We start from the raw sequence: 24,591 nt of genomic DNA on the forward strand, positions 1-24,591 counted from the left end.
CTGTACTTTTATAGGCAGCATTTAGTTGGGTCTTGCTTTTTCCCTCCATAGCTTGAGAAACTCTACCTTGTAATTGAAAGCAATGGTATGGTTGTTGGTTGTCTTTATTATGTTGCTCTTTGTTTTCCCATCTGCTTTTTTTTTTTTAACCTTTTACTTAAATTCAATTAGGTTAACATATATTATTAGTTTCAGGGGTAAAATGTAGTGATTCATCAGTTACATATAACACCCAGTGCTCATTACATCAAGTGCCCTCCTTAATGCCCATCACCCAGTTATCCCATCCCTCCACCCCCATCTCCTCCAGCAACCCTCAGTTTGTTTCCTATAGTTAAGAGTCTCTTATGATTTGCCTCCCTCCATCTGCTGATTGTGTTCCTCTGTACACCTTCTCCCTTCTTCTGTTAACTGAGTTCTTTTAGTATTTCATTTTATTATCTCCATTGGCTTTTTATCTGTGCCTTTTTGTGTTACTTTTTAATGGTTACTCTAAGGTTTACAATGAGCATCCTAAACTTATCATAGTCCACTAAGAATAAATAACATACCACTTTATATTTCACAATGTAATAACCTTATAACATCTTAATTCCATTTACCACCACAACCTCATATTTTGCCCTATTGTTATCACGTATTTTATTTCTATATACATTATAAGTCCCATCTTATAATGGTATTATTTTTGCTTTAAACAGTCATATGCCTTTTAAGAAAATGAAGGGAAAAGAGCTAGTTTTTTATCTTTAGCCACATACTTATCATTTCTAGTACTTTTTGGTCTTTCCCATAGATAGAGCTTCTATCAGTATCATTTTTCCTTTAGCCTACAGAACTTCATTTAGTACTTCCTATAGTGGAGGTCTGTTAATGACAAGTTCTCTCAGCTTTAGTTTATTTGAAGATGTATTTATTTCACTTTTCTTATTTGAGGGATATTTTTGCTAGATGTAGAATTCTAGGTTGACAGTAATTTTCTTTCAGTGCTTTAAATATATCCTTACATTGTCTTTCTGACCTCCATTGTTTACAATGAGAAGTCAGCCATAATCATATCACTATTACCCTTTATGCAATGTGTCATTTTGTTCTGCCTACTTTCAAGATTTTATTTTTATCTTTGGCTTTCAGTATTTTGACTATGAGGGACCTAAGGGTGGTTTTCTTTGTACTTATCCTGCTTGGGACTCACTGAACTTCTGATAATACTATATGTTTTCCATCAAATTTAAGAAATTTTGGCCACTATTTCTTCAAATCTCTCTCCTCCTCCTCTATTTCCTTCTGGGATTCCAATAGGATACATATATGTATATGTATATACATATACGTATATGACGTGTTCCCAGAAGTCAAGACTCCTATTTTTTAATCTTATTTCTCTCTGATCTTCAGGTTAGATCATTTCAATGGACTCATCTTCACATTTAGCCCATCCAGTTACTTTTCCATTCTGATATTTTTCTATTGTTTCCATTTTTCTGCTTAGATTCCCCATCCATTAAATCAATATTTTCTGTAAGTCTATAAATATATTTATAATAGTTGCTTTAAAGTCATTGTCTGCTACTTTTAACATATGGGTTATCTCACTGGTATCAGCACTCCTTTGGAATCTACCTCCCTGAGCCAAGGTCAAGAAATTGTCCCCAGCCAGAGAGCAAGGATAAACACATGACTCACATTGGGTGCTTTCTTTCCCTCAGGAGTCACTGTCCTGAGGGAATGTGGCACATGTTGTCCAAAATTATAGCTGTTTAAGTGGGAGGGCAAGTCCAGTATGGATTGTTCCATCATGGCCAGAATATAAGTTCCCTATACCAAGGCCTTTAAAAGTTATACATAGTGTGCTGCATTTTAAAATTCATTGCAGAAACACACACACACACACACACACATGCACACACATGAACAACAAGCCTAAAGTAAAGCTGTAAAGCTGTTTGTAAAGGACAGAACCTTTTATAATGTAAATATCAGCCCTGAATGGAGGCACTGGGTTGGAAGAAATCTGAGGCCCTTCCCGCACAATATATGAGAAAGAGATTTTTCAGAAACAATGTAGAAGTTACTTTGGAGTAAAGCAGGTTATACCTTGTACCGTGTAAGAGAAACTGGCCTCCTCACAGCTTTGGCTGCTTAGAAAGCCATGGGATCTTGTCCCTCTGTGATACAGTCTAGCATGAACAGATAAGCTAGGGTCAATCAGGTTCCTTCTCCAAGAATTTGAACTGGGACTACTGAGAGAAGTGGTGATTGGATGGAGATAGTATGGAGATGTTTCTGAGTTAGAGACAGGCCAAAGTGGCATGATGGGCTGGAAACACACTAAAGTTATGAGGGAGCAGAAACCATAAAAAAGTTGGCTGTTTGGGAAATGAAAATAGGGAATGAAACATAGTTGCTAAGAGAAGAAGAGAGGCTATGAGAGATACAGAGAAAGTAATTAGTACTTAATCTGTTTCAGAACCAATAGTTTTCCAATTATGATTCTAGGCTACTTATATATTTATAATACTCATCCTCAAACCCCCACATATACCCTTTCTCCCTTTAGCCAACCCTCCTTTTACTTGAGATAACTTGAGTTGAGCCTCTGTTCTTTGCAATTTAAAGAGCTTGACTAAAATTTGTGTGCCTTAGAGTTTGCCAGGCTCATAAAGAGCAGAAGTAAGAATGCCTTGGGCATTCCAGGCAAAGGAACAAAATCATTAACAAAGATACAGAGACTTGTAACCATGTGTCTGTCTAGAGATCAGCAGATTCCTTCCCTCCTTTTTTTTTTTTTTTTTTTTTTTTTGAGAGAGAGAGAGAGAGAGAGAGAGAGAGAGAGAGCCAGAGAGCACACACACAGGAGGGTGGAGTGGGCAGAGGGAAAGGGAGAGAGAGAATGTTAAGCAGGCTCCACACCCCGTGCCAACCAGTGCCAGTCCCACCTCATGGGGCTAGATCTCACAACCCTGAGATCCTGACTTGATTCAGAAGCTTATAGACTGAGCTACCCAGGCACTCTAGGATCAGCAGATTTTTTTTATCCATTTATATTCCAATTTGTCTCGAAGCAATATTTGAGGCTAAATATATGACACATGAAAAAATTAAGTAAATAAGAAAATGGATGTGAGGTAAAAATAAAAGTAGGGAAAAAAGCTTAACATCAGTAGTAGGGTCCCTACATTATTATTATTATTTTTAAAGATTTATTTATTTATTTATGATAGGCATAGAGAGAAAGAGAGGCAGAGATTCAGGAGGAGGGAGAAGCAGGCTCCATGCTGGGAGCCTGACATGGGACTCGATCCCAGGACTCCAGGATCGCGCCCTGGGCCAAAGGCAGGCGCCAAACCACTGAGCCACCCAGGGATCCCCCCCTCCCCTACATAATTAATAGAATGAAGCTGCTTTGACTAAGACAAAGGCATGAGCAGCTTCTAATGCAGGCCCAGAAAGAAAAGCTAGCATTCAGAGTATTGTTATACATACCTTTCCATCATGCATTTATTTACTCATCAACCGATTCATTCAGTCATTATTCATTCATCCAGTATTTATTAAGCATCTAATATGTACCAGATCCTAGGATGACAGCTAAAGAAGAACCAAGGCTGAGTTGGCCCCACCTCTAAGAGTTCTCAAATCTAGGAGGTAAGAACAATAAGAGGACGTAAACCTTCCATACAAACCAGAATCCAATGACTCCATGAGTGGGACAAAGTGTTTTGAGATACAGACAGTGAAAAAGGTTGACAACAGCTGTGTCCTTTACTTGCTTCTTACATACAATTCTGTCTCAGTGATAGGGAAGACTGAACGCTCCATACAAATCCCTAACCGGCAGAAAACAATTTCATGTCACTTGCTTACAGCTGGAGCCAGAGAATCAAAATTACTCTTCAGCATCAGCTTGCAGGCTGCAAAGCCTAGGGATAAGCACAAGAGCCCTCTGCCATTGTTATTCGAGTACCTGGCATGTACTGAGTACTAACAATGTGCTAGGCTCTACAGTAAATAGGAGGAGACCAAGTTCTGGCTGCAAATGCTCACAGCTGTTTTGTAATCTGATAATTGTGCATGACAAACCTCAGACTATAACTCTGAAAATAGCATGACTATAATCATAACAAAATGGAACAGCCATTGGCAAAATTTGTTTTCTAGTTATCACTTCCAGAAGGAATTCCATAACACTACTACGGGAAGAGAAGAGAAAATTCTCTCAACTTCCTGCCACTAAACCTCTAAATTATCATCATCTGCATCCATCCCTTCCTCCTTTCTTTTCTCCTGTTACAGTGTTCTGTCTCCTGTCCACAACCGATCCACCCTCTCCTCCTCAGAGACTTGGCTCTAGTCAATATTTTATGTCTCCTGATTCTCCTTCTTCTCTATGCCAGGGTCCCTCCCCTTAGCATTTAACATATTCAAGTATTACTTTCATCCATAAATAAGTAAGTAAGTAAGTAAGTAAATAAACAAACAAATCATTGTCTATATAGTCTTTACTTTCTTTTTAGCTCAATTCAATCTGGCTTTTAACTGGAAAATTGTTCTTTCTGGGGTGCCTGGGTGGCTCAATTGGTTAAGTGTCTGCCTTTAGCTCAGGTCATGATCCCAGGGTCCTGGGATCTAGCACCACATAGGGCTCCCTGCTCAGTGGGGAATCTGCTTCTTCCTTTCTCTCTGCCCCTCCCTCTACTCATTCTCTCTCTCTAATAAAAAAATAAAATAAAAAAGAAAATTGTTCTTTCCGAGGTCCCCAGTGACTTCCTAATTATTATATCTTTTTTTTAAAGATTTTATTTATTTATTCATGAGAGACACACACAGAGAGAGGCAGAGACATAGGCAGAGAGAGAAGCAGGCTCCATGCAGGGAACCTGATGTAGGACTCAATCCAAGGACTCCAGGATCACACCCTGGGCTGAAGGCAGGCGCTAAACTGCTGAGCCACCCAGGCATCTCCTAATTATTATATCTAATGGCTCTGTCTAGTTCTTATCTTCACTGACCCCTTAGCATCATGTGACACAACTGACCACATATTATATAAACACTGTAAACTCACTATAAACACTCTTCTTTAGGACATTATTCTTCCTTGTCTTCTGTGTATGTTCTTGTATGCCTTCTATTCTGTTATGTCTTCTAACTTCTCTGGTCACTTCTTATCCTACATTTTGAACTATTCTTCCTTTGTCCAAGCTTTATTTTTATTTTTTTATTTATTTTTAAAGATTGTATTTATTCATTCATGAGAGACAGAGAGAGAGAGAGAGAAAGAGAGAGAGAGAGAGAGGCAGAGACACAAGTAGAGGAAGAAGCAGGCTCCATGCAGGAAGCCCCATGTGGGACTTGATCCTGGGACTCTGGGATCATGCCCTGAGCCAAAGGCAGAGGGTCAACCACTGAGCCACCCAGGCATCCCTCTTTGTCCAAACTTTATTTTTTTTTTAATTTTTAAAAAAGATTTATTTATTTATTTATTTATTTATTTATTTATTTATTTATTTATGAGAGAGAGAGAGAGAGAGAGAGGCAGGGACACAGGAAGAGGGAGAAGCAGGCTCCATGCCGGGAGCCCGACACGGGACTCGATCCCGGGACTCCAGGTTCGCGCCCTGGGCCAAAGGCAGGCGCCAAACTGCTGAGCCACCCAGGGATCCCCTGTCCAAACTTTAGATCATGGTACTCCTCCTAGAAGTCTTCCCTCATTCCCCCAGAATCAGTGTTAAGATATCCTATAACAGGCTTTTCATAACACTCTATGCTACTTTCCAATCACATCCTATCATTCACCCAATAGGCATTTATTGAGAGCTTCTGATGTGATGGCCACTGTGTTAGGCGCTTGAGAACAGTTGTGAGCAAAAACATCCATAGGTCCTACTCTTGAGGAGCTCACAGTCTAATGGGAGAGACATACAATAATCCAATAATTACACAAAGAGTAAATAAGTACATACTAGGATGCAGGCTAAGGAAGAAAGGATCAAGGTATATTACTACATAATAGAGGAAACAACCCTATCTTCATTAATAGGGCAGCAGCATTGGGGCAGGTAGTGCGGATTGATAATTGGTCTGAAATCTTAGGAGTACATATGTGAGGAAGGATTTGAAAAGTGTTCCAGAAAGAAGGAACAGTACGTAGAATTAAAGTACAGCTATAATAGGGTAAGAGTGATAAAAGTTAAGGCTTAGAGATCCAAGTGGGCCTCAGCCCATATAGGCCCGTGAAGGGTTATCTAAAAAATTTGTCCCTATACTAAGAGCAATGGGAAGTCACTGAAAGGTTCTGAGTGGGAATGACATAATCAAATGGACAGTTTGAAAAAATCACTTGATGTAGCTGTTGAGAAAGGATTAGAAGGGGTATGAGTAGATGAGGGGAATACCAGTTACAAGGCTTTCACAGCACTCTGGGTGAGAGATGATGTAGGCTGGGCTAAGGAGGTGGTAGTGAATATGAAAAAAGTGGTTTGATTTGAGAGATATTTAGGAGATAAAGTGACAAAGGATCATATCTAGGGCTTGAGGAAGATAAGAGGTGTAAGGATGACACTGAGAAGAAGGGTTGTAAGAGTGTGGATATCTTACTTTGAACATATAGAAACACTTCAACTGCTCTCAGATTCTGCTCAACTCCTCTTGTCCTTTCTTCTATGGGATCCCAGGCCCAGTCACCAGACTCAAAATCTCTGAATCACCTAAGACTCTTTTTTGGCCTTGCATGGATTCTTGCCAATTTTCCCCTAACCTAGTCACCCTCATCAAGATCATCAGTTCTAAAAGTATCAACCATGAGAGACCTCTGGAGAGACCATAAAATGATCTAAAAATGCAAGCCTTTTCTTTGGCTCTCATAGACAAATGATGCAAAATTCCCTACTGATTTTTTTTTTTATGGTAACTGAGTTATAAAGAAGTACTAAAATTTGTTAGTCATAAACTAAAATTAGCTTTTAACTAGAGTTCACAGAAGACTCTAATTCAGTTCTCTACTAAGAAGTCTGGCTGCCAGGCAATGTTTGGCAACGTTGCAAAACTCCCCCTGCACACATACACATGTAGCCAGTTGGAATTCTCAAAATTTTCAGGAAGGACACTCTGTTATTGGGGCATTACCGGTGATGTTTTGAGCTGGTCATGGTTTATGGTGCCTGACATTCATGCATTTTAACTACAAATTATGATTCATGGAGCTCTATCAGCACCGATTTAATATGCCCTAGGCTATTTGATTAACCCTATGGAGTAGAAGGATACACCTCTGACTTTATTTCCTGTCACTTTCCTCCTTCCCTTCCTTGCTGATCCAGAACATGTATAGCAAGCTTCCATCTTAGGAACTTTACACTTGCTATGACTGTCTGGAGGCTAACTTGTTTATTTACTTCAGGTCTTTCTCAAATGCCACCTTTGTCAGGCCTTCTCTGATAACTATATTTAAATCATAATCTTCTGGTTTCCTGAACTTCCTACTCCATTTCCCTGCTTTATTTTAATCCTTGATACCTATAAGCATCTGATAAACCATATATTTTACTTATTTATTTATTGACAATTTACCTCCAACTAAAAGGTGAACTCCATGAGAATAGGGATTTTGGTTTGATTTGTTTAGTGCTATATCACCAATACCTAGAACAGTACCTGGTATATAGTAGGTGATCAATAGATAATTGTTGAATGAGAATGACAATTTATATTATCAGAATTACTGACCTCTTAAATCTCTAATGCCCAGCTCTTGAGGCATGGGTATATGTGATTCAAATTTGAATCATTCATAGCCCTACTGCCAAAGCAGATATAAACATGAACTCAGAACCAGAACATGCTTCTACAGTGACATTTTCTTGTTATTACTCCCCACTAGTCTCTTCATCCCAGGCTTACCCCTTCCTATCCCTCAAACACTCAGATCAAAACTTCTAAAGAACAGCTCCAGACATTCAGAACTCATATTCAATTCATGTTCAGAATTTAATATATTCCAGACATTGTGCTAGGTTCAGGGGACTCGACAATGAATGAGACAGACATGATCTTTGCTATCACTGAGTTTATAGTCTCAGGGGGCTACCCTATCCTGCTTCCAGAAAAGGAACTTAGGGCAGCCTTGGTGGCGCAGTGGTTTAGCGCCGCCTGCAGCCCAGGGTGTGATCCTGGAGATCCTGGATCAAGTCCCACGTTGGACTCCCTGCATGGAGCCTGCTTCTCCCTCTGCCTGTGTCTCTGCCTCTCTCTCTCTGTCTCTATGAATAAATAAATAAAATCTTTAAAAAAATAAATAAAAAAAAAGAAAGGGGACTTAATCCCTTATAGAATATGACAGCCAGGCTGAGACCTGATGTATGGCCAGGAAATGAAGAGACGTGAGGCAGAGTGGTACGGAACAGGTGGCAGCAGACAGAAATGATTATACCAAGCAGGTAGAGGAAACAGGAGTTTCAAAGGCCTAGAGGAGAGGAGTGTGTGGATGTCACCTTCCAGGAAGTGAGGGCAGTTCAGTGTGCTGGGACTGTGGAATTGTCACAGAGCGATGGTGGTATTTGAAGTAGGGTTGGTAGAAAGGCTAGACCTTGCAGGCCAAACAAAACAAGTCAGACTTTTGGGACTTTATCCTGAGAGCAAGAGGAAGCCATTGAAAGGTCTGATCAGTGGAGTGAGATGAACAATGGAGTTAAACTCTTCTCTGTCCCCTAACAAGCTCAATCCTGACCTTCCCTCTCCACTACAGGCATCCAAATCATAGATACCTCCTTCCTGAAGCTTTTCTATCGCTTCAACCTCCATGTCTCTCTTCCTGCCAGCCCCAGGGATCCCATCCTCTTTTATCTTTGTGTGCCTATGTTCTGTCTCCCCCATGGGACTGAGTTTCCAGAGGAAAGGAGTAATTTCTCAAACCTTTCTAGACTGTCCCAAGCCCAGCTCACCACTGACTCAGATTGCCCTTCACTGAGACAAGAGACTGAAGAGTACAACCTAGCACAACCCAACCTTTTCTAACACCCACACACCAATATTTACACAATATTAAAACAACTCCTCCCTCCAGAGGGCAGTGCTGATGTGTACAGAGCCAGTTGACCCAGGTTTCTGTTTTCTGTCTGTTGTCACCTATCTCTGCTCTCAGTGAAACTAGCCTTTAATGTCTCCCCTAATGGGCTGAAGAAACTGACCCCAAGCTTGTTCAAACTATAAGTGCTAGAAAAGATAAATATAATCTGCAGTGACAGGAAGAAGCGGTTACCTGGGGGTAGGGGGCTGGGGAAAACGGACTGGGAATGAGGCACAAGGAAATTTGGAGGTAGAGGAAGTGTTCTATATCTCAGTTGTGGTGGTGGCTCACAACTGTATACATTTTTCAAAATTTGTCAACATGTACAACTAAAATGTCCATCTCACCATATGTGAATCAGACATCAGTAATGCTGAATTTAAAACAAACTTCATGTAAATTAAGTCAGTAGGCCCAAGCACAACACACTGAGTTTCAAAACACAGCTCAACCCCAACATAAAACTAGGGCGTGGCCATGCAGGAATAGCAGCCTCTTCACCGTTGCTGAGATTTAAGAAAGATGAGTCCACTTGCTATGGAAGGCCAAAGAAGCAAAGTAGCAAAGGCTAATAAAGAGAAGGCCAGACCAAAATATGTAAGGTCACAAACAGGATGGACACAGGTTTGCTCCCCAAACCTCAAAATACCTACATCTGAATGAGGGAAATTTAGAATAAATAAATAGAAGTCCTGCTTCACAAACCTAGAAACTGCATATTAGCTACACAGTGATAACTCATAAAGGGCTTGGAAAAGTGAATTCTTAAAGGACTGAGTGGCAACCACAGAGGGATCCTTGAGAAGCCAGGTCTTACCTCACCTTCTATCAAGAGTGATGCTGGGGGTGAAAATAGAACTCTGTACTTGGTGGTTGAAGGGGCCAACTCTTGGGTTTCCTATGAGAAGGAATGACATCTGGCCAGGTGGCAACAAAGACCCAATGTTCACATGGCTGAATGAGTCACAGGACTGGTCCAGGGGCTCAGAGCAGAGAGAGACATATGAGGTTCCAGAAATAGTCAGGGGCCAGTGTTTGGGGTGTGCAGGTGTGTGAGGTAGGGGCGTGGGCAAGAATGAGAGAAAGGTCTCTCTCCTCTTCCTCTTTACCTGATCTCTCTCTCCTGAAAAGTCGCCCAGCACGGAAAATCTAAGCCAAATTCCTGTACATAATCTGTTCTGTCTGCTGTACAATTCTCTTGCACTCCTTCTGTGGGTTCTCAAAGGCCTGTGTCCCCACCTAGCCCAGCACTGGGAATCCAGCAAAGGTCTAGAAAAAGAATTTCTTTGGAACAAGAATGTGAGGGCAATGAGGGACACATGAGTCAGGGTGGGGGTTAAGGAAGACGAGTTGGTCAGAAGGGTTTGCGATATGAGTGGAGAGAGGAAATGGAAAGATGAAAGGAAGACAAGTGAAAGGGAAGTAGGAAATAGTGGGTCAGGGGCAGTGTGGGAGAGGAAGCTAGGATTAGAGGGAGAGAGGACAGGGTTGGAGGTCAGTGGGAACACAGGCCAGGGGTCACAGGGAGAGAGAAGTTTAAGGGTCAACAGAGAAAGGACGATGAAGGATCAATAAAAGTATGATCAGTGGTCATTGGTGGAGAAGGGCAGAGGTCGTTGGGAGAGAGCAGTCGGGGTTTGTGTTACCTGCCTACGAGGCGGCTGTTTCTGGGGCATCTTGATAGAAGCAGGAAACACCTCAACACTTGGAACACCTACAAAATGCTCTCTTTCCTGAGGACAAGTAGTTTGTCCCCTCGATCACGCACAGGAAATCTGGATTCTTTGTCACTTCAATTCCCAGTCGCAGGGGTTCTTTGGGGACAGCCGTCGTTGTGGGTCCCCGCGCCCTTGCAGTATAGAATCTGCTCCTCCCTGACGCGGTTGCCCAGCAACCAACCGTTAGCCAAGGCGCAGGCGCCTCTGACGCCCCCTCCCGGCTCGAGGGAGAGGCGGGGCTGCGCGCTCGGGGAACCTCCGGCTCCACAAGACCCGCCCCCTCAGGAATAATCCGACCCGCGGCAGCTTGCATTAGAACTCCCGCATGTGGGAGGGGCTAGAGCAACCGGGCACCGCCTCCTCATGAATAATGCAAGTTCAGGCGGTGTCCCGGACCCGGAAGTGGAGTTGCCGAGTCACCGCAGTGGCTGAGCTGCTGACAGGAGGCGGCGGCGGAGGAGGAGGCGAGGCAAGACCTGCGGCTCGGCCCGGCCACAGCCGCGGTAGCACTAAGGCGAGCCCACGGAGCCACGCCGGTCTTAGCCAGCAGGCGAACCTCCCGCCCCTCGCCCATCCCTCCGTCCGTCCCGACGCTTGCCCGCCCGACTCGTCCCGGGCGGCCTAGTCTGCACCACCCACCCGACTCCTGGGGCCGCCGCCCCGCGCGGTCCCGTCGGCGTCCCCGGCCGCGCCCGGCCCCTGGCCCGCTCGCCCGCCGGCACCATGATGGAGGAGATCGACCGGTTCCAGGTGCCCACCGCGCACTCGGAGATGCAGCCGCTGGTGAGGGGGCGGGCGGCGGGCAGGCCAGGACCGGGAGGGGGCGCTGCCCGAGGCCGAGGGAGGGAATCAGGCCCTGGTGACTGCGGAGGGGGCGCCTTGGGATGGGGCAACGCGAGCCTTGAAATCGCATCGCCGGGGGAGGGGGCTTGCAGGACGAGAACACAAGAGACCCGTGGGAGAATACGCGGGGTGACAGAAAAGAGGCCTGTAAAGGCTCAGGGCTCTGTCAGCAAAGACAGGCCAAGGGAGCTACGGGGAGGACCGTCGGTCGGAACGTTTGGGGCACAATGGTGCACACTGCTAGTGGAGGCCCTTAGCTGGGAAAGGAAGGGAGCTGTCTTGGGGCCCCGCCGCCGGCAGGCCCTGGGGGCTGGGTTGAGAGGTGAGGAGCCGCTTAGCCCTAGAGGCCTGTGATGCTCAGAGCGGGGGAGGGGGCCAGGAGCAATTAGGCTAAAAGGGACTGGGAATAGACCGGCAGAGGAGGAAGGGGGCCATCCCTCAGTTAGCTGGATACGGATGGGAATGCGGGTCTGGGGCCGAGGGGGTCGGTGCAGGACCCCTGAATTCTGTTCTTCTCCGGAGGAGAGCGCAGGGAGTCTTAGGCGTAGGGGGTTGCTAGAGCCGGAGTCGCGGAGGAGAGAGCACCGCGGGGAGGTGGAGAAACAGGGGCGCGGATGAGACAGCTCGGGAACCGACAGGAGAGGGGGCGGGGTCGCTCTGGAACCGCCTGTGCCCACCCTTTCGGAAGAGCCCCCAGCATCTTCGGCCTACGTGCATTGAGTCTTTGCTGGGCGCCCATCCTGCTGCCAGTCCGCGGTCCCGGAGTCCGGGAGGAATGATGTCATCGTTGCCGGCGCGAAGGGGATGGAAAGGGGAGGGCGACGCGGGCGACCGAGGCCAGTCGTGGGGAGACCATGCCCGATGGCCACCGCTCAAGGGGGCTGCCTGACGGGCTTGTTCATTCGGCGGTGGGCAGCGGGGCGAGAGGCGCCACCAAGGCCTAGGCAGCTGGTACAGGGAGAGGGGGAAGGGAGGGAGTGCCCAGCTCTGTTCACTTTTCCATCTCCCTTCCTCCTTGGAACCCGAGCGGGAGCTGGAAGGAAGGAAACAGGGCAGGCCAGGACCCTGAAGGTGTGGATGCCCTATTCTCTGAGCTCTGCTGGAGCTAAACAGAGCTCTCCAAAGCTTGAAGATCTGGAGCTCCCTAAGGCTCCTCCTTCTATGTTAGGCAGAGAGGTGAGGAATAGGTCCTATTCCTAGGCCCTTGGGCCCCTGGCTAACAGATGTGCTTTGTAGCTTCCTGAGCAAGTAATTAACCATTACAGCAGACCAGACAGATCTTGGCAGGGACTCATGACCCACTCTAAGCCACACCTTTTGGGGGAATGGTAGACAGAATCACTAGGAACCACCTAGCAGGAGACAAGTGGCCTTTTCCCCTTTTTGTGATTACTTAGTTCTAGAAGCCCAAACAGAGATTTACAATAGCAGGAGATGAGTGGCCTTTTCCCCTTTTTGTGATTACTTAGTTATAGAAGCCCAAACAGATTTACAAAAGTATACCATAATATTAAAGTGGGGAAAGAGATCCTGATGGACTTTTTTCCTAGCCCGATGCCATCATTGGAATATTTGGGGGCCAGAAAATCCTGGTGAGAAGTCTGTCCCACGAACTTGAAGAACTTCAGGCTGGCTGAAGAGAACATTCCTTTCTAGATTATCTTTCCAGCCTGGCTTGTCAAACTAGATTGCCCTTCCAGTTCTAACCATCTAATCAAGAATCAAAAGGGAGGGTGGATGAAGTAGGAGGAGGAGGTCCAAGTGAGTCAGGAGAAGAAAGCAATGAGTTGGTTCTTGCCTCCCATCTGGGGTTCCTAAGAAGGTAGGCAGTAGTTGTCTAAGGAAAAGGGGGAAGGAATGGTGTCACAAGGACTTCTTAGTTGTCCTTGGTGCCTTTATTATCACCTGAAGTTATCAAGGATAGTTTGAGTGAATAGTGACCCCAAAAGACTCCTGAGGTGCTTCTGGTCTGTGTGACTCTGGAGTAGAAATGTTTATGCAAGGAGGCATTTATCAGAAAAGCTGTGGCTGCCTTCAGACCCTCTCCTTGAAGGCTAAAGGAGCCCTTTGCTGCAGGAGGATACTTTGTTGAGGTTAATGAGAGCCTTTTGGAAGTGGCAATACAGTCATCCTTCCATTTGGAGGCATAGATGTTGCCCTGTAGATCTCTACCTCTTGACCTCTGTTCCCAGATTGAAGTTTAGAGGATCCTCAGAACTCCTTAAATGCTCTGTGTATTACTGAGACCATCAGACTCTTGGGTGGAGTTTCTGGAAGAGCCTTTGTTTCAAGGCATAAGGAATCAAAGTGGTATACCACAGAAGAGAAGGGCAAAGTGGCTCTTTAGAGGTATTTGGGTAGACCATAAAAACTAGGGTCCCAGGCTTGGACTCCACTGTGACCTATTTCATTTTTTGCCATTTTTTTTTATTGAGACCTCTAGGAAGTCTCTTCTCTTCTCTGGACTCAGTTTTCTCATTTATCAAACAAAGACAGACTATCTCTTTAAAATTTAAACAATAGCTCCTCACCCTGTCTTCCCAGGAATATCATAGGGAGGTAATATCACTGTTTTAGCTAATTCATTCACCAAATATTTATGTAGTATTTGCTCTGTTCCAGATATTACACTAGGTATTGGGGACACAGTAGTTAGCAACACAGATACAGTTTGGTAGAAGTTTTATTGTTCATGCTTACTCCTTCGGTGAGAGCCCCTCTGAGGGCAGAGTGGGGGCTGTCTCCATTAGCCATAATGGAAACAAGACAATGCTGGTATCAGCATCTGGCCCACACTGTACCAATAGAGGCCTGTCACAGGGACTCCATCATTAAATAAACCTCCCTAGCCTATAGTGGTTGGAAAGAATCCAGAGGGCACTCTTTACTTGAAAAGCTCTAGTTCTAGGGGAGAAGATTTTTATTTTTTTCTTATTTACTTGAAAGAGAACCTCAAGCTTAAAAAGGGGGGCCTAAGGGAGTGGCAGGAGCTGGGAGAGAAGGCACAGCCAGCAGATCTGGGTGTTTCTAAGGTGCTAATTTAAGCATTAGTTCTCAGCTAAGTGGGAGGAAGAGGAAGAGATCCCTGCCCTGTTGTTGCTGCTGCTGTTGCCACAGCTGCATGGAGCCTTCTGTCTGGGGTGGGAGTTTGCCTGAAAGGAGTGGCTTCCCTTCTTTTCCCATCACAATTATTTAATTGGCCTGGCTGCATCTCAGCAGCTGAACCAGGCCTGGGTCTATCACTGAGAGCTCCCCAGGGTCTCTTCCTTGTCTCCTTATGAAAGGAATAAGAACTCCTCTTGGAGACATAGTCCCCATGCTCCACTCCTGCTGTGTTCATCTCCTAGACAATCCTGAGTGTTTCTGAGCACTCAGATTTTCCCGAAGAAACTGCCAGAGATAGGCACACTTTGTACTCAATTCTGTGTCCCAGCCACACATGCACCTTACTGATCTAGGGAAGCTCCCAGATGTCCAAGGCTCTCTGTAGAGCAGTTGGGTTGAATTTGGGCTATTGTGTAAGTGAGCAAGCAGGAATAGGTTTTCTGGCCCTATTTGTTCGGCTGGTTGGTGCAGCCTCACAGTCTATGTCTTCTCTTTGGCTGCAATTGGAGAGGAAGAGATTTGTTGCAAAAACAAGAACAAAACAAATGGAGCTTTTAAGGACTTAATTATGTCAGGCAAACATCTTACCTCTTGTGTTCTCAGAACCTAAGAGACCAAAAAAAAAAAAAAAAAAAAAAAAAAAAAAGAATACGGCACCAGATGGGGTCTTTGTCTGAAAGAAATGCTAGTCTGTCCTCCTTGAAACTCTTATTATCCATTAACTCATTTGTTTAGTTCATGAGCATATGCTCATTTCTGGGTACTTTAAGGATAGAGACAAGTGAGATTTCTCTAATAGTTGGCCAGGAAAGGATGGGCTCAAACAGCTATAGGAAGCTTTTAGATATATGTCAGGGGAGAGTGAAAATCAATGGAGGGTGCTCCTGAGAAATAGTGACACTGCCCTTGGGAGAAGATGAGGAATGCTGAAGTTTTGACCCCCTTTGACCACATGAGTTTGGAAAGATATCTCAGACTCCTCTTGCCTGTTGACACTCGGAGATGGGGATGGTCAAGGCAGTAACTCAGTGAGTAGGCCACAGTAGCTCCTGAAAGTGGCAGAGAGAACATTGTAAAGATAGCAGGAACCCACAGTGAAAAACTGACCTATATATATTCTTTAGTCTGGGAGCTTTAAGTCACCTTCTTGTAATTAGATGGCTTTTCAGTTTAAGGGTAAATTCTCCTAGTGGGTCCATGTGGCTTATGACCCAGTAGTATTTCTCAGGTTCTGAGAAGAGGCATATCCTTCTCTCTCTTCCAGTATTGCAAAGTGAAGATCAGGTTTGCTCAGGCCTCCCCTTTCTCCATTACTACTCCTCTCTTCAGTCAACAAACACTAAGAAATGACTTTCTGCCAGATGTTGTGCTGGGCTTAATAACACAGAATCTTGCTTGCTTCAGGGATACACACAGTCAGGATGGACTGAGGTAATGCAGGTAATGAGCACTGCACGAAGTAAGAACCAGACCAAGAAGGGCCAAAGGAAAAAAGGAAGTGCTCTCATCAAGTGACCAGGGAAGGCTTCACAGAGGAGATGCCGCTGAACTGGTGCTTAGATGAAGACTAGTAGCTTGGCAGATCAATAAGATGAGGTGAGGGCAAGCATGCCAGCCAAAGAGCATGGAGAAGAAACAATTGAATGCATGAAGGGTTTAATTAAGGGAATAGCATGATCAAATTTGAGTTTAGGACTATCACTCTAGTAGCAGATGAGAGATGGGAGAAGGTGAGATTGGAGGTTGGAAAACTAAAATGGAGGTGGTGCAGTAAAAATCCAGGAAAGAGATGATGAAAGCTGATACTAAAGCAGCAAGAAAAGAGGGATCCTTATACAGATACAAATAAAATAGAATAGGCAGTATATGGTACCTGTTTGGAGGTCTGGGGAGAGGTAGGGAGTCAAGGATGACTCCCACGTTTCTGGGATGGATATCTGGAAGGCAACAGGCACCATCACGACCCCAGGAAATTGAGGGGGGCTGTTTGTGTACTTGGCTTCAGGGACTGCTTATATAGGAGAAAACTGCTGTTTTTCCTTGCTCTGCTTTTGAAACCGCATTCTTGGGGTTATGAGGGACTCAGGAGTCTTGGAAAGTCCTGTCAGAGTGATACTGGCCCCCAACAGCCTCAAATAGGATACTGAGAAGCGTGCTCACCTACCAGTGACTACTTTTCCCCTGAAACCTGCTTTGATGAATGCAAGTGAATTGGTTGCAACATGGAGCCAGTGGTGCTGCTTTGTTGTTGTTGTTGTTGTTGTTGTTGTTGTTGTTTCCCAGCAGCACTTTGATGAAGGAATAATAAAATCCTTTGTTGGCTAAGAGAGTGTTTTTATGTTGCAGTTTCTGGCCTGGCCTTTTACCATCATCCTGGTTAAGCTTATAACGATTTTCTCTCTAATTGGTTGAGCTGGGCTCTTGTACTGATTTCTCTTTCTTTCTTTCTTTCTTTCTTTCTTTCTTTTTTCTTCTTTAAAGATTTGATTCATTTATTTATTTGAGAAAGAAAGAGAGCGTGTGGAGAGAGGAGCAGAAGCATACTCCATACTGAGCCCCACATGGGGCTCAGTCCCAGGGCCCCGAGATTACAACCCAAGCTGAAATCAGGAGCTAGATGCTCAACTGACTGAGCCACCCAGGCGCCCCTCATTGATTTCTTTTAGGATAGATGTGTGAGTTACTGCTTCACCTGCAAGAGTCAGAATGAAAAAGGATACATAACCCTTCTTCTCTGATGGATACCAGCCTGGAAAGCTCCACTTGGTATAGAAGCAGTTTCCAGGCTGCTGTCTTCCAGGCAAGGTGTGCCAAGAGAGCAGGCTTCTGGAGTGAGATTGCTCAGAGGTGACTTGTCTTCTTAAAGGCTCCAAATGCAGCCTTTTAGACAGGTGCTTCCATGGGTAGTTGGGTGTCAAGCTGAATCATTTCCAGCCCCCTGCTGCTTTTGACTGACTGCTGCTCAGAGTGAAAAGAAATGGAAAACAGGGGCACCTGGATGGCTCAGTAGATTAAGCATCCAACTTTTGATTTTTGGCTCAGGTCATGATCTCAGGGCCAGGAGATTGAGCTGTGCATCAGGTTCTATGCTCAGCATGAAGTCTGCTTGAGATTCTCAATCCCTCTTCCTCTGCCACTTGCCCCCATGCTCGCACTCTCTCTCTCTCAAATAAATAAATTTTTTAAAAAAGATTTTAATTTATTTATTCATGAGAGACACAGAGAGAGAGGCAGAGACATAGGCAGAGGGAGAAGCAGGTTCCCTGCAGGGAGCCCAATGTGGGACTCGATCCCAGGACCCTAGGATCACAACCTGAGCCAAAGGGAGACATTCAACCACTGAGCCACCCAGGCGCCCAATAAATAAATTTTTCATAAAAGAGAGAAAGAAAAGAAGAAAAAGAAATGGAAAACAGAGCCTTTTTCGCTTGAATCTGATTCACCTCAAGGACTCTTCTCAACTTGAAAGGGCAGATGGAGCCTTGTATCTAGAAAGGATATAGGAGACTTATCTTCTTGGGCTTAGCTGCTTCATGCCTTCCAGCAGACCATGGGAGAACAGGTGCAGGGAGGCCCAAAGGGAACAGGAAGAGGAGAATCAGGTTAACAGTAGATACCCAGAGATGCTGGCTGAAGGAAGCAAGAGGCGTGGCTCAGCAGGCTCTCAAGTCATTGTTTCCTAAGGAGATTCTACTGGGAATGTGGCCATCTGGGCCAGAGAAAGGAAGGAAGGAAGGAGGCAGAGCTGGGCCCAGCTTTGTATCTGGCTCTGCTCTGGAGTTCAGAAATTGGCACATGACCCAAAGCTTCACTGTGGGGCAGCCAAATGAACTCCTGAGCTCTAGAAAGGGACTCTGGAGTGGGAAAGTCCACTAGAAAGGAGGCCAGGAGGTCTGGCCTTGGGGACTGGTAGACAGGGGCCAGTAGGAGTTCAATCTAGGTCTTATCTTCTTAGGAGCTGGTTCAAGGAGATATGTATTTGTTGTTGTTGTTGTTGTTGCTGTTGTTATTCAGCGATGTCAAATTGAGGATCAGTTGGTTGTGGTTCTTGAGGATCAATTTTAAGTTTCTATGATGATGATGATGTGTGTGTAAGCATAAGAGGGAACTAATGGCCAGAAAGGGTATTTGACCATTCTAACCCTGAGGAGTGTAGCTATGCCAAAGGTCACACCCAGGCAGAGGTGAGCCCAGCTACTGTGGTACCTGATCTAGTTTTACCTTTTTTCACCACCAGACTCTTGGCTGTCATAACCAGAGTCTACCCCAACTATTTAGAAGGGGTAATTTAAGATTTGTTGAATTAACTTCATCTAAATCATATGAGAACCATATATATTTTACTATGTAGTTAACTTAAACTTAATTATATACAAGTTATAAATGATTTATAGTTCCCCATATTAATTCTGAATTTTATCCTTATAAAGGAATTGGTGAAGCCCTCAGCCAAGCATGGCTTAGATGAGCATTTCCTATAGTATAATTCTTAGAAACATTGATCCTTTGAGATACTTTATGGGAATAAAAAGGATCTATAGACAAATTCCTTTGGGAAACACTACATACTGTATCCTATCACAATGTTTAATAGTGTTTTAAAGGCTCTGAGTAGTCCTGCAATAAAGACTTTCCAGCTTTGTTTAACCCAGTGTTTCACAAGCTTGTGTAACTGTGGGACCTTTTTTCATGTTTCATCTATTAACATCATATAGAACCAATGTGGTTTACGGAATATTCTTTGGAATGCTTTGTCTTAGAAATTAGTATCTCAGGACACCTGGGAGAAGTAAGGCATCTTACTTTTGGTTTCAGTTCAGGTCATGATCTCAGGGTCATGATTGAGCCCTGCATGGGGCTCCATGCTCAGCATCCAGTCTGCTTGGGATTCTTTCCCCTCCTCTCTGCTGTTCCCTCTGCTCTCTCTTTCTCTCTCTCTCTCATAAACAAACAAACAAATAAAATCTTTTTTTTTTTTTTTAATTCATGACAGACATAGAGAGAGAAAGAGGCTCTCTTTCATAGAGAGAGAAGCAGGCTCCATGCAGGGAGCCTGATGCGGGACTCAATCCTGGGTCTCCAGGATCACGCCCTGGGCCAAAGGCAGGCGCTAAACCGCTGAGCCACCCAGGGATCCCCTAAAATCTTTTTTAAAAAAGAAATTAGTCTTTCTTCTGATTCAGTCTAGATTTATAGTCTTCTCAGTTCTTTTGAGCCTGTTTTATAACCCATACCATTTTGCCCCATGCTAGTCTGTAATGGGATATTGTTGCTTTGTGTCAGGGTCTGGACTTATTGCTATCAGTAGGAAGTTCTTAGTGAACTTGGGTCGATGTAAAAGCAAATCCATTGTACTGTGTCAAGTTTTTCTCATGATAATGTTAAAGGGGTTTTACTTCCCTTTAATTCCCTCTACTAAATGTTGGTCTGGTGAAACCAGTATTTTTACCACTAACCTTGTTTTTTTTTTTTTTTGACAGCTTCATTGAGATATTGAGACATAATTCACATACTGTACACTTTACCCATTTAGTACTTTACTTTGAATCTTTGTGTGGCTGCTGCTTGCCTCAGTTCTGTTTCTCCTTTGTAGCTTTGGGCTGTGTTCTGCCCTTTTGTGTTCTGCTACAAAGGAGAGAATATAAAGATTATAGTCATCAGAAAGAAATCTCTCATCAGAGGGAATCTTATCTCAATTGGGATTTAAGCTGAAAAAATGATTCCCTGATTAGGTAGGTGCCTCAACACTTCCTCTGTAATACCATTAAATGTGCCCCCTGGTCACAGCAGATTAGGAGGCGTTCCCACATAATCATTTTACACTCCCTATTCCATGGGCTATATAAAGCATGAATGATAAGCAGGTTTCACCCTTTATGTCAATGTCCATTGATCAGTAGTGGCTGTCTAGATTAAGGTGGATTCTGAGGAAGAACCCTGGTTCAGTTAGAAAGAGTGACATGGTTGATTTGCCATGTCTGCTATGGTCTTCAGCAGGGAAAATGTTGTTTCTGTTTGCCATTCTGGCACCCCTGAGCCCTGAGACACCATAGTTATCCTAGGCAAAGAACATAGGAAAGGAAGAATCTTGGAGATGTTAGCCAGCTCAGCAATATGTTTCACAGAGGGTCTGGAGTCTTATGATATGGCTCTTTAAGAAATGAATGGAGAAAACTGATCTTTCCTATCCTCATATTCAACATGGACTTTTGAAGTATTGACTTCATATAAAGTTAATAATCCTTTGGAAATAGGCCAGGCAAGAGGAAGTAACCTTGACTCTGCTGAGTGAGTAAGAAGAAAAAAGAGGCAGATTTAAGAAGAGACCTCATAAGTACCATATAAGTAGCTGGCCACACTTCAGATGAAACTATAAGCCCTTGACGAAAGGATCAAGGAGAAGGAATAGGCTACAAGAGGAGACCCTTAAGCCAGCAGTTGCTGGAGAGGAAAGGCCCTGATGTGGACTATACAGCCTTAGCACTTTTTTTTTCCCCAGGCTAACTAGGCCCTGCATTTTCTTTCTAACCATTTTCCCAGAGACTGATTTCCAAATCTCCAGTTATCCTGGCTGCTGTAGTGAATTCTTTGAGTATTTCACCCCTGGAACTAGACCTGACCTTTCCATGTGATCTGACTGGTGCAGATTACTGTGGGGCAGCCGCTATCCATAATATTGATATTGTACTTCTATTATCAGTTGAGGTTTCATGATCACATTTTAATAGTTGTACCTATTGCTATATTGAACTCAACATACATCTGAAATAGGTAGACCTTTGCCTTTTCAGTGCAGAATCAAGGCAAGAACCTGGAATCACATCATGCGCTGGGCTGGCTGCTAATACAAGTAAGGGTCCACTGGTGCCAGTGAAATGGTGGTTTCATATTAGAAACTATGCCACATGTATGTACTCCCAGAGAGGTAGCTGACTGAATTCAGCAATATGGAATTTGAAACTAGGTGAGACTGTGTGATTAGGTAGGCTAGGGCAGACCTCCAGAGAGCCAGTGCATATGTAGACAGAAAACTTCATATAAATCTACTATGTGACTTAGCCATGAGCAGAGCTAATGTGCTGTTGAGCAGCATTCAGGTCCTAGGAGTTGAGGATCTTGGAGGTGACAGGTCAGTGCTGTCTAAAGTCCTATGTTCTGGGCAGCCCGGGTGGCTCAGCGATTTAGTGCTTGCCTTCAGCCCAGGGCATGATCCTGGAGACCCGGGATTGAGTCCCATGTCGGGCTCCCTGCATGGAGCCTGCTTCTCCTTCTGCCTGTGTCTCTGTCTCTGTCTCTGTCTCTCTCTCTCTCTCTGTGTGTGTGTGTCTCTCATGAATAAATAAATAAAATCTTAAAAAAAAAAAAAAGTCCTATGTTCTATGCTGATACTATTATTCAAGAGGGCAAGTGAATGGAATGAAGTAAGGAGTCAAAACCAGGACCCTCACCCCCTCTTGTCTATTAGTATCTTTAGGCCTCCTCTCCTCTTTTTTTTTTTTTTTCATTATGTTTATTTAAGTAATCTCTATACACAACATGGGGCTCAAACTCATGATCCTGAGATCAAGAGTCACATGTTGTTCTGACTGAGCCATAGACACCCCAAGGCCTCCTCTCCTCTTAAGAATTCTCTCCCTGGGGGATCCCTGGGTGGCTCAGTGGTTTGGCGCCTGCCTTTGGCCCAAGGCATGATCCTGGAGTCCCGGGATCGGGTCCCACGTCGGGTTCCCTGCATGGAGCCTGCTTCTCCCTCCTCCTGTGTCTCTGCCTCTCTCTCTCTCTCTCTCTCTGTATCTCTCATGAAAAAAAAATTTTTTAAAAAAAAAAGATTTCTCTCCCTACTCCTCCTCTGCCTGTCCTATTCCTGTGTATCCTTCAGAAGACCATATAAACTGCCTTTCTTCAGGAAGCCTCCCCTGACTATTCTTATAAGCTCTCAACCATCCCCAAAGCCTTTATAACCTCTAGCACATAACTTGATACATATCCTAATTTGAGGGTCCACTTTGATGTGCTATGTTGTGAGTCTCATCACCCCAATGCCTCTTTTTAACTCCATGGCAGATAGTTCTGCCCCCAAAACTTACAGTCTGGCAAAGAAGAGACTTACTGTCATGAAACAGAACTACAGAAGAGTGCAGCTGGTTTTGCCAAAGATGAGTAAAAAAGGAGACAAGGTTGGGAGGTGATTCTATGGATGGCACCAGTAGAGACCTAGAGGAAAATGAGTAGGTGGGAGTTAGTGAGTGGAATAGAAGGTACATGTGGGAATTGTGGGAGGTTCAAGGGAATACATGAATTGGGCACTCATTCATTATTAAAAAAAATGTCATTGTGGAGGGCGCCTGGCTGGCTTAAGACAGTAGAACATGTGACTCTTGATCTCAGTGTTGTAAGTTCAAGCCCTACGTTGGGTGTAGAGATTACTTAAAAATAAAATCTTTAAAAAAAAAGTAATGTTTGAACTCAGACCACAGAATGAGAAGAACCTTGAATGCCCTGACAAGGAGTGACTTGCTGCCACTGTTCCACAGTGAGGTGGAGGCTCCCAGATTTGGTAGTCTAAATCCCTTACAAATGGACCTTTCTGCATCCTCTCCCTTTGCAGCATTAGGTAAGTTTTCTGGAGTGAAGTACATAGGAGAACGTAGGAACGCTGGTCCAGCTTCTCTCCCATAGGTAGTATAACCGATGACAGTGCTACCAGCTTTGCTATAAGGCTGGAGGCACTATTTTTTTTTTTTTTTATGATAGTTACAGAGAGAGAGAGAGAGGCAGAGACACAGGCGGAGGGAGAAGCAGGCTCCATGCACTGGGAGCCCGATGTGGGATTCGATCCCGGGTCCCCAGGATCGCGCCCCGGGCCAAAGGCAGGGGCCAAACCGCTGCGCCACCCAGGGATCCCAGGAGGCACTATTAATAGAGTTGTGACATATAATGTTTAGCGAGCAATTTGACTCTCCTGATGAAGAGCTTCTACCTGAGTCTTCCAACATTCTATGACTTGCACACATCCTCCTGGAGATGGAAAAAATATCTGGAGCTCTTGGAGGGAGGAGAGTGCCAGCCTGGATGTCTTGTTCTTTGTGTATCAGGCATGGGGTACACATTCTCCTTACCACAAAAGCCAAATGCTACAAGCTATTCTGTCCAGGGGCCGGACTGCCTCTAGTGGGACAGCCAGTAGCTACATTGGCATATAGATTGCAATAGCTAGTGAGAAGGGCCTCTGTTGAATTGTTTGCAAATCCCAAAGATGTTCCATAAGGATTTCAGCTTCCAGAAAGTCCTCTCTGTCCTCAGCTGTCCTGCTGCTTTCACCACTGGCTCAGAGTATATCATAAGCTCAGAGAAAGGCCAAGTGGAGGTAATGACATGGGGAGGTGGTGGTGGTTAGTGGTTTGGGGAAGAGGAGGAGAATTATGTGGAGTCAGGGAAGGAGACTGAGTTGGGAGGTGATAGTCAAGGTAGCAAACCAGTGGCATCAAAAGGAACCAGTCAGGAACCATCTATCAGGCTCCCTGTCAACTTCTTGATAGAACCTCATGTTTCAGATTCTTTATTTGCCAAGGGACTGAACTACAGCAGTGAGGCAGTCTCAGGGAACTCCCACGAGAGGAATTGGCTTCAGTATCCTTGAGGGGCTGTGGAGATCTGGGTGAGCTAGTGAGGGGCACTGGCTTCAGGGCAGGAGCTGTGCACAACAATAGTAGGAAAGCTGGGTACATTCTAGATCTACCACTTTTGTTGTCTAGCGCTACTACCTTTAGCCAAGCTCCTAAACTCTTTCAGCTATTTATAAAATAAATAAGATCATGTACATGAAAATGAACTGCAAATTACTGTATCATTTCTGAT

At 44.5% G+C, this 24,591-nt stretch overlaps 2 protein-coding genes across 14 annotated transcripts in view; one reads left to right on the forward strand and one right to left on the reverse strand.

Annotated features, from left to right (window-relative positions):
- Positions 1–10,967, reverse strand: part of DNAI1 (dynein axonemal intermediate chain 1) — a 115,317-nt gene extending 104,350 nt beyond the window's left edge. For 2 of the 6 annotated variants that reach the window (XM_072728067.1, XM_072728065.1), the window contains exon 1: positions 10,714–10,942. In XM_072728067.1, coding sequence (XP_072584168.1) covers positions 10,714–10,743 — 30 coding nt within the window. In that variant the 5' untranslated portion in view covers positions 10,744–10,942. Of the gene's footprint in view, positions 1–10,713 lie in introns of all 6 variants that reach the window. The other 4 variants (XM_072728064.1, XM_072728068.1, XM_072728069.1 and 1 more) reach the window with 4 other exon arrangements.
- An 84-nt stretch (positions 10,968–11,051) lies between these two features.
- Positions 11,052–24,591, forward strand: part of FAM219A (family with sequence similarity 219 member A) — a 50,878-nt gene continuing 37,338 nt past the window's right edge. Inside the window, exon 1 of one of the 8 annotated variants that reach the window (XM_026008953.2) lies at positions 11,052–11,568. In XM_026008953.2, coding sequence (XP_025864738.1) covers positions 11,509–11,568 — 60 coding nt within the window. In that variant the 5' untranslated portion in view covers positions 11,052–11,508. The remainder of the gene's footprint in view (positions 11,569–24,591) is intronic. The other 7 variants (XM_026008951.2, XM_026008954.2, XM_072728072.1 and 4 more) reach the window with 7 other exon arrangements.

The sequence above is a fragment of the Vulpes vulpes genome, chromosome 12 (genome assembly GCF_048418805.1).
Source record: "Vulpes vulpes isolate BD-2025 chromosome 12, VulVul3, whole genome shotgun sequence".
Taxonomy (NCBI): Eukaryota; Metazoa; Chordata; class Mammalia; order Carnivora; family Canidae; genus Vulpes; species Vulpes vulpes.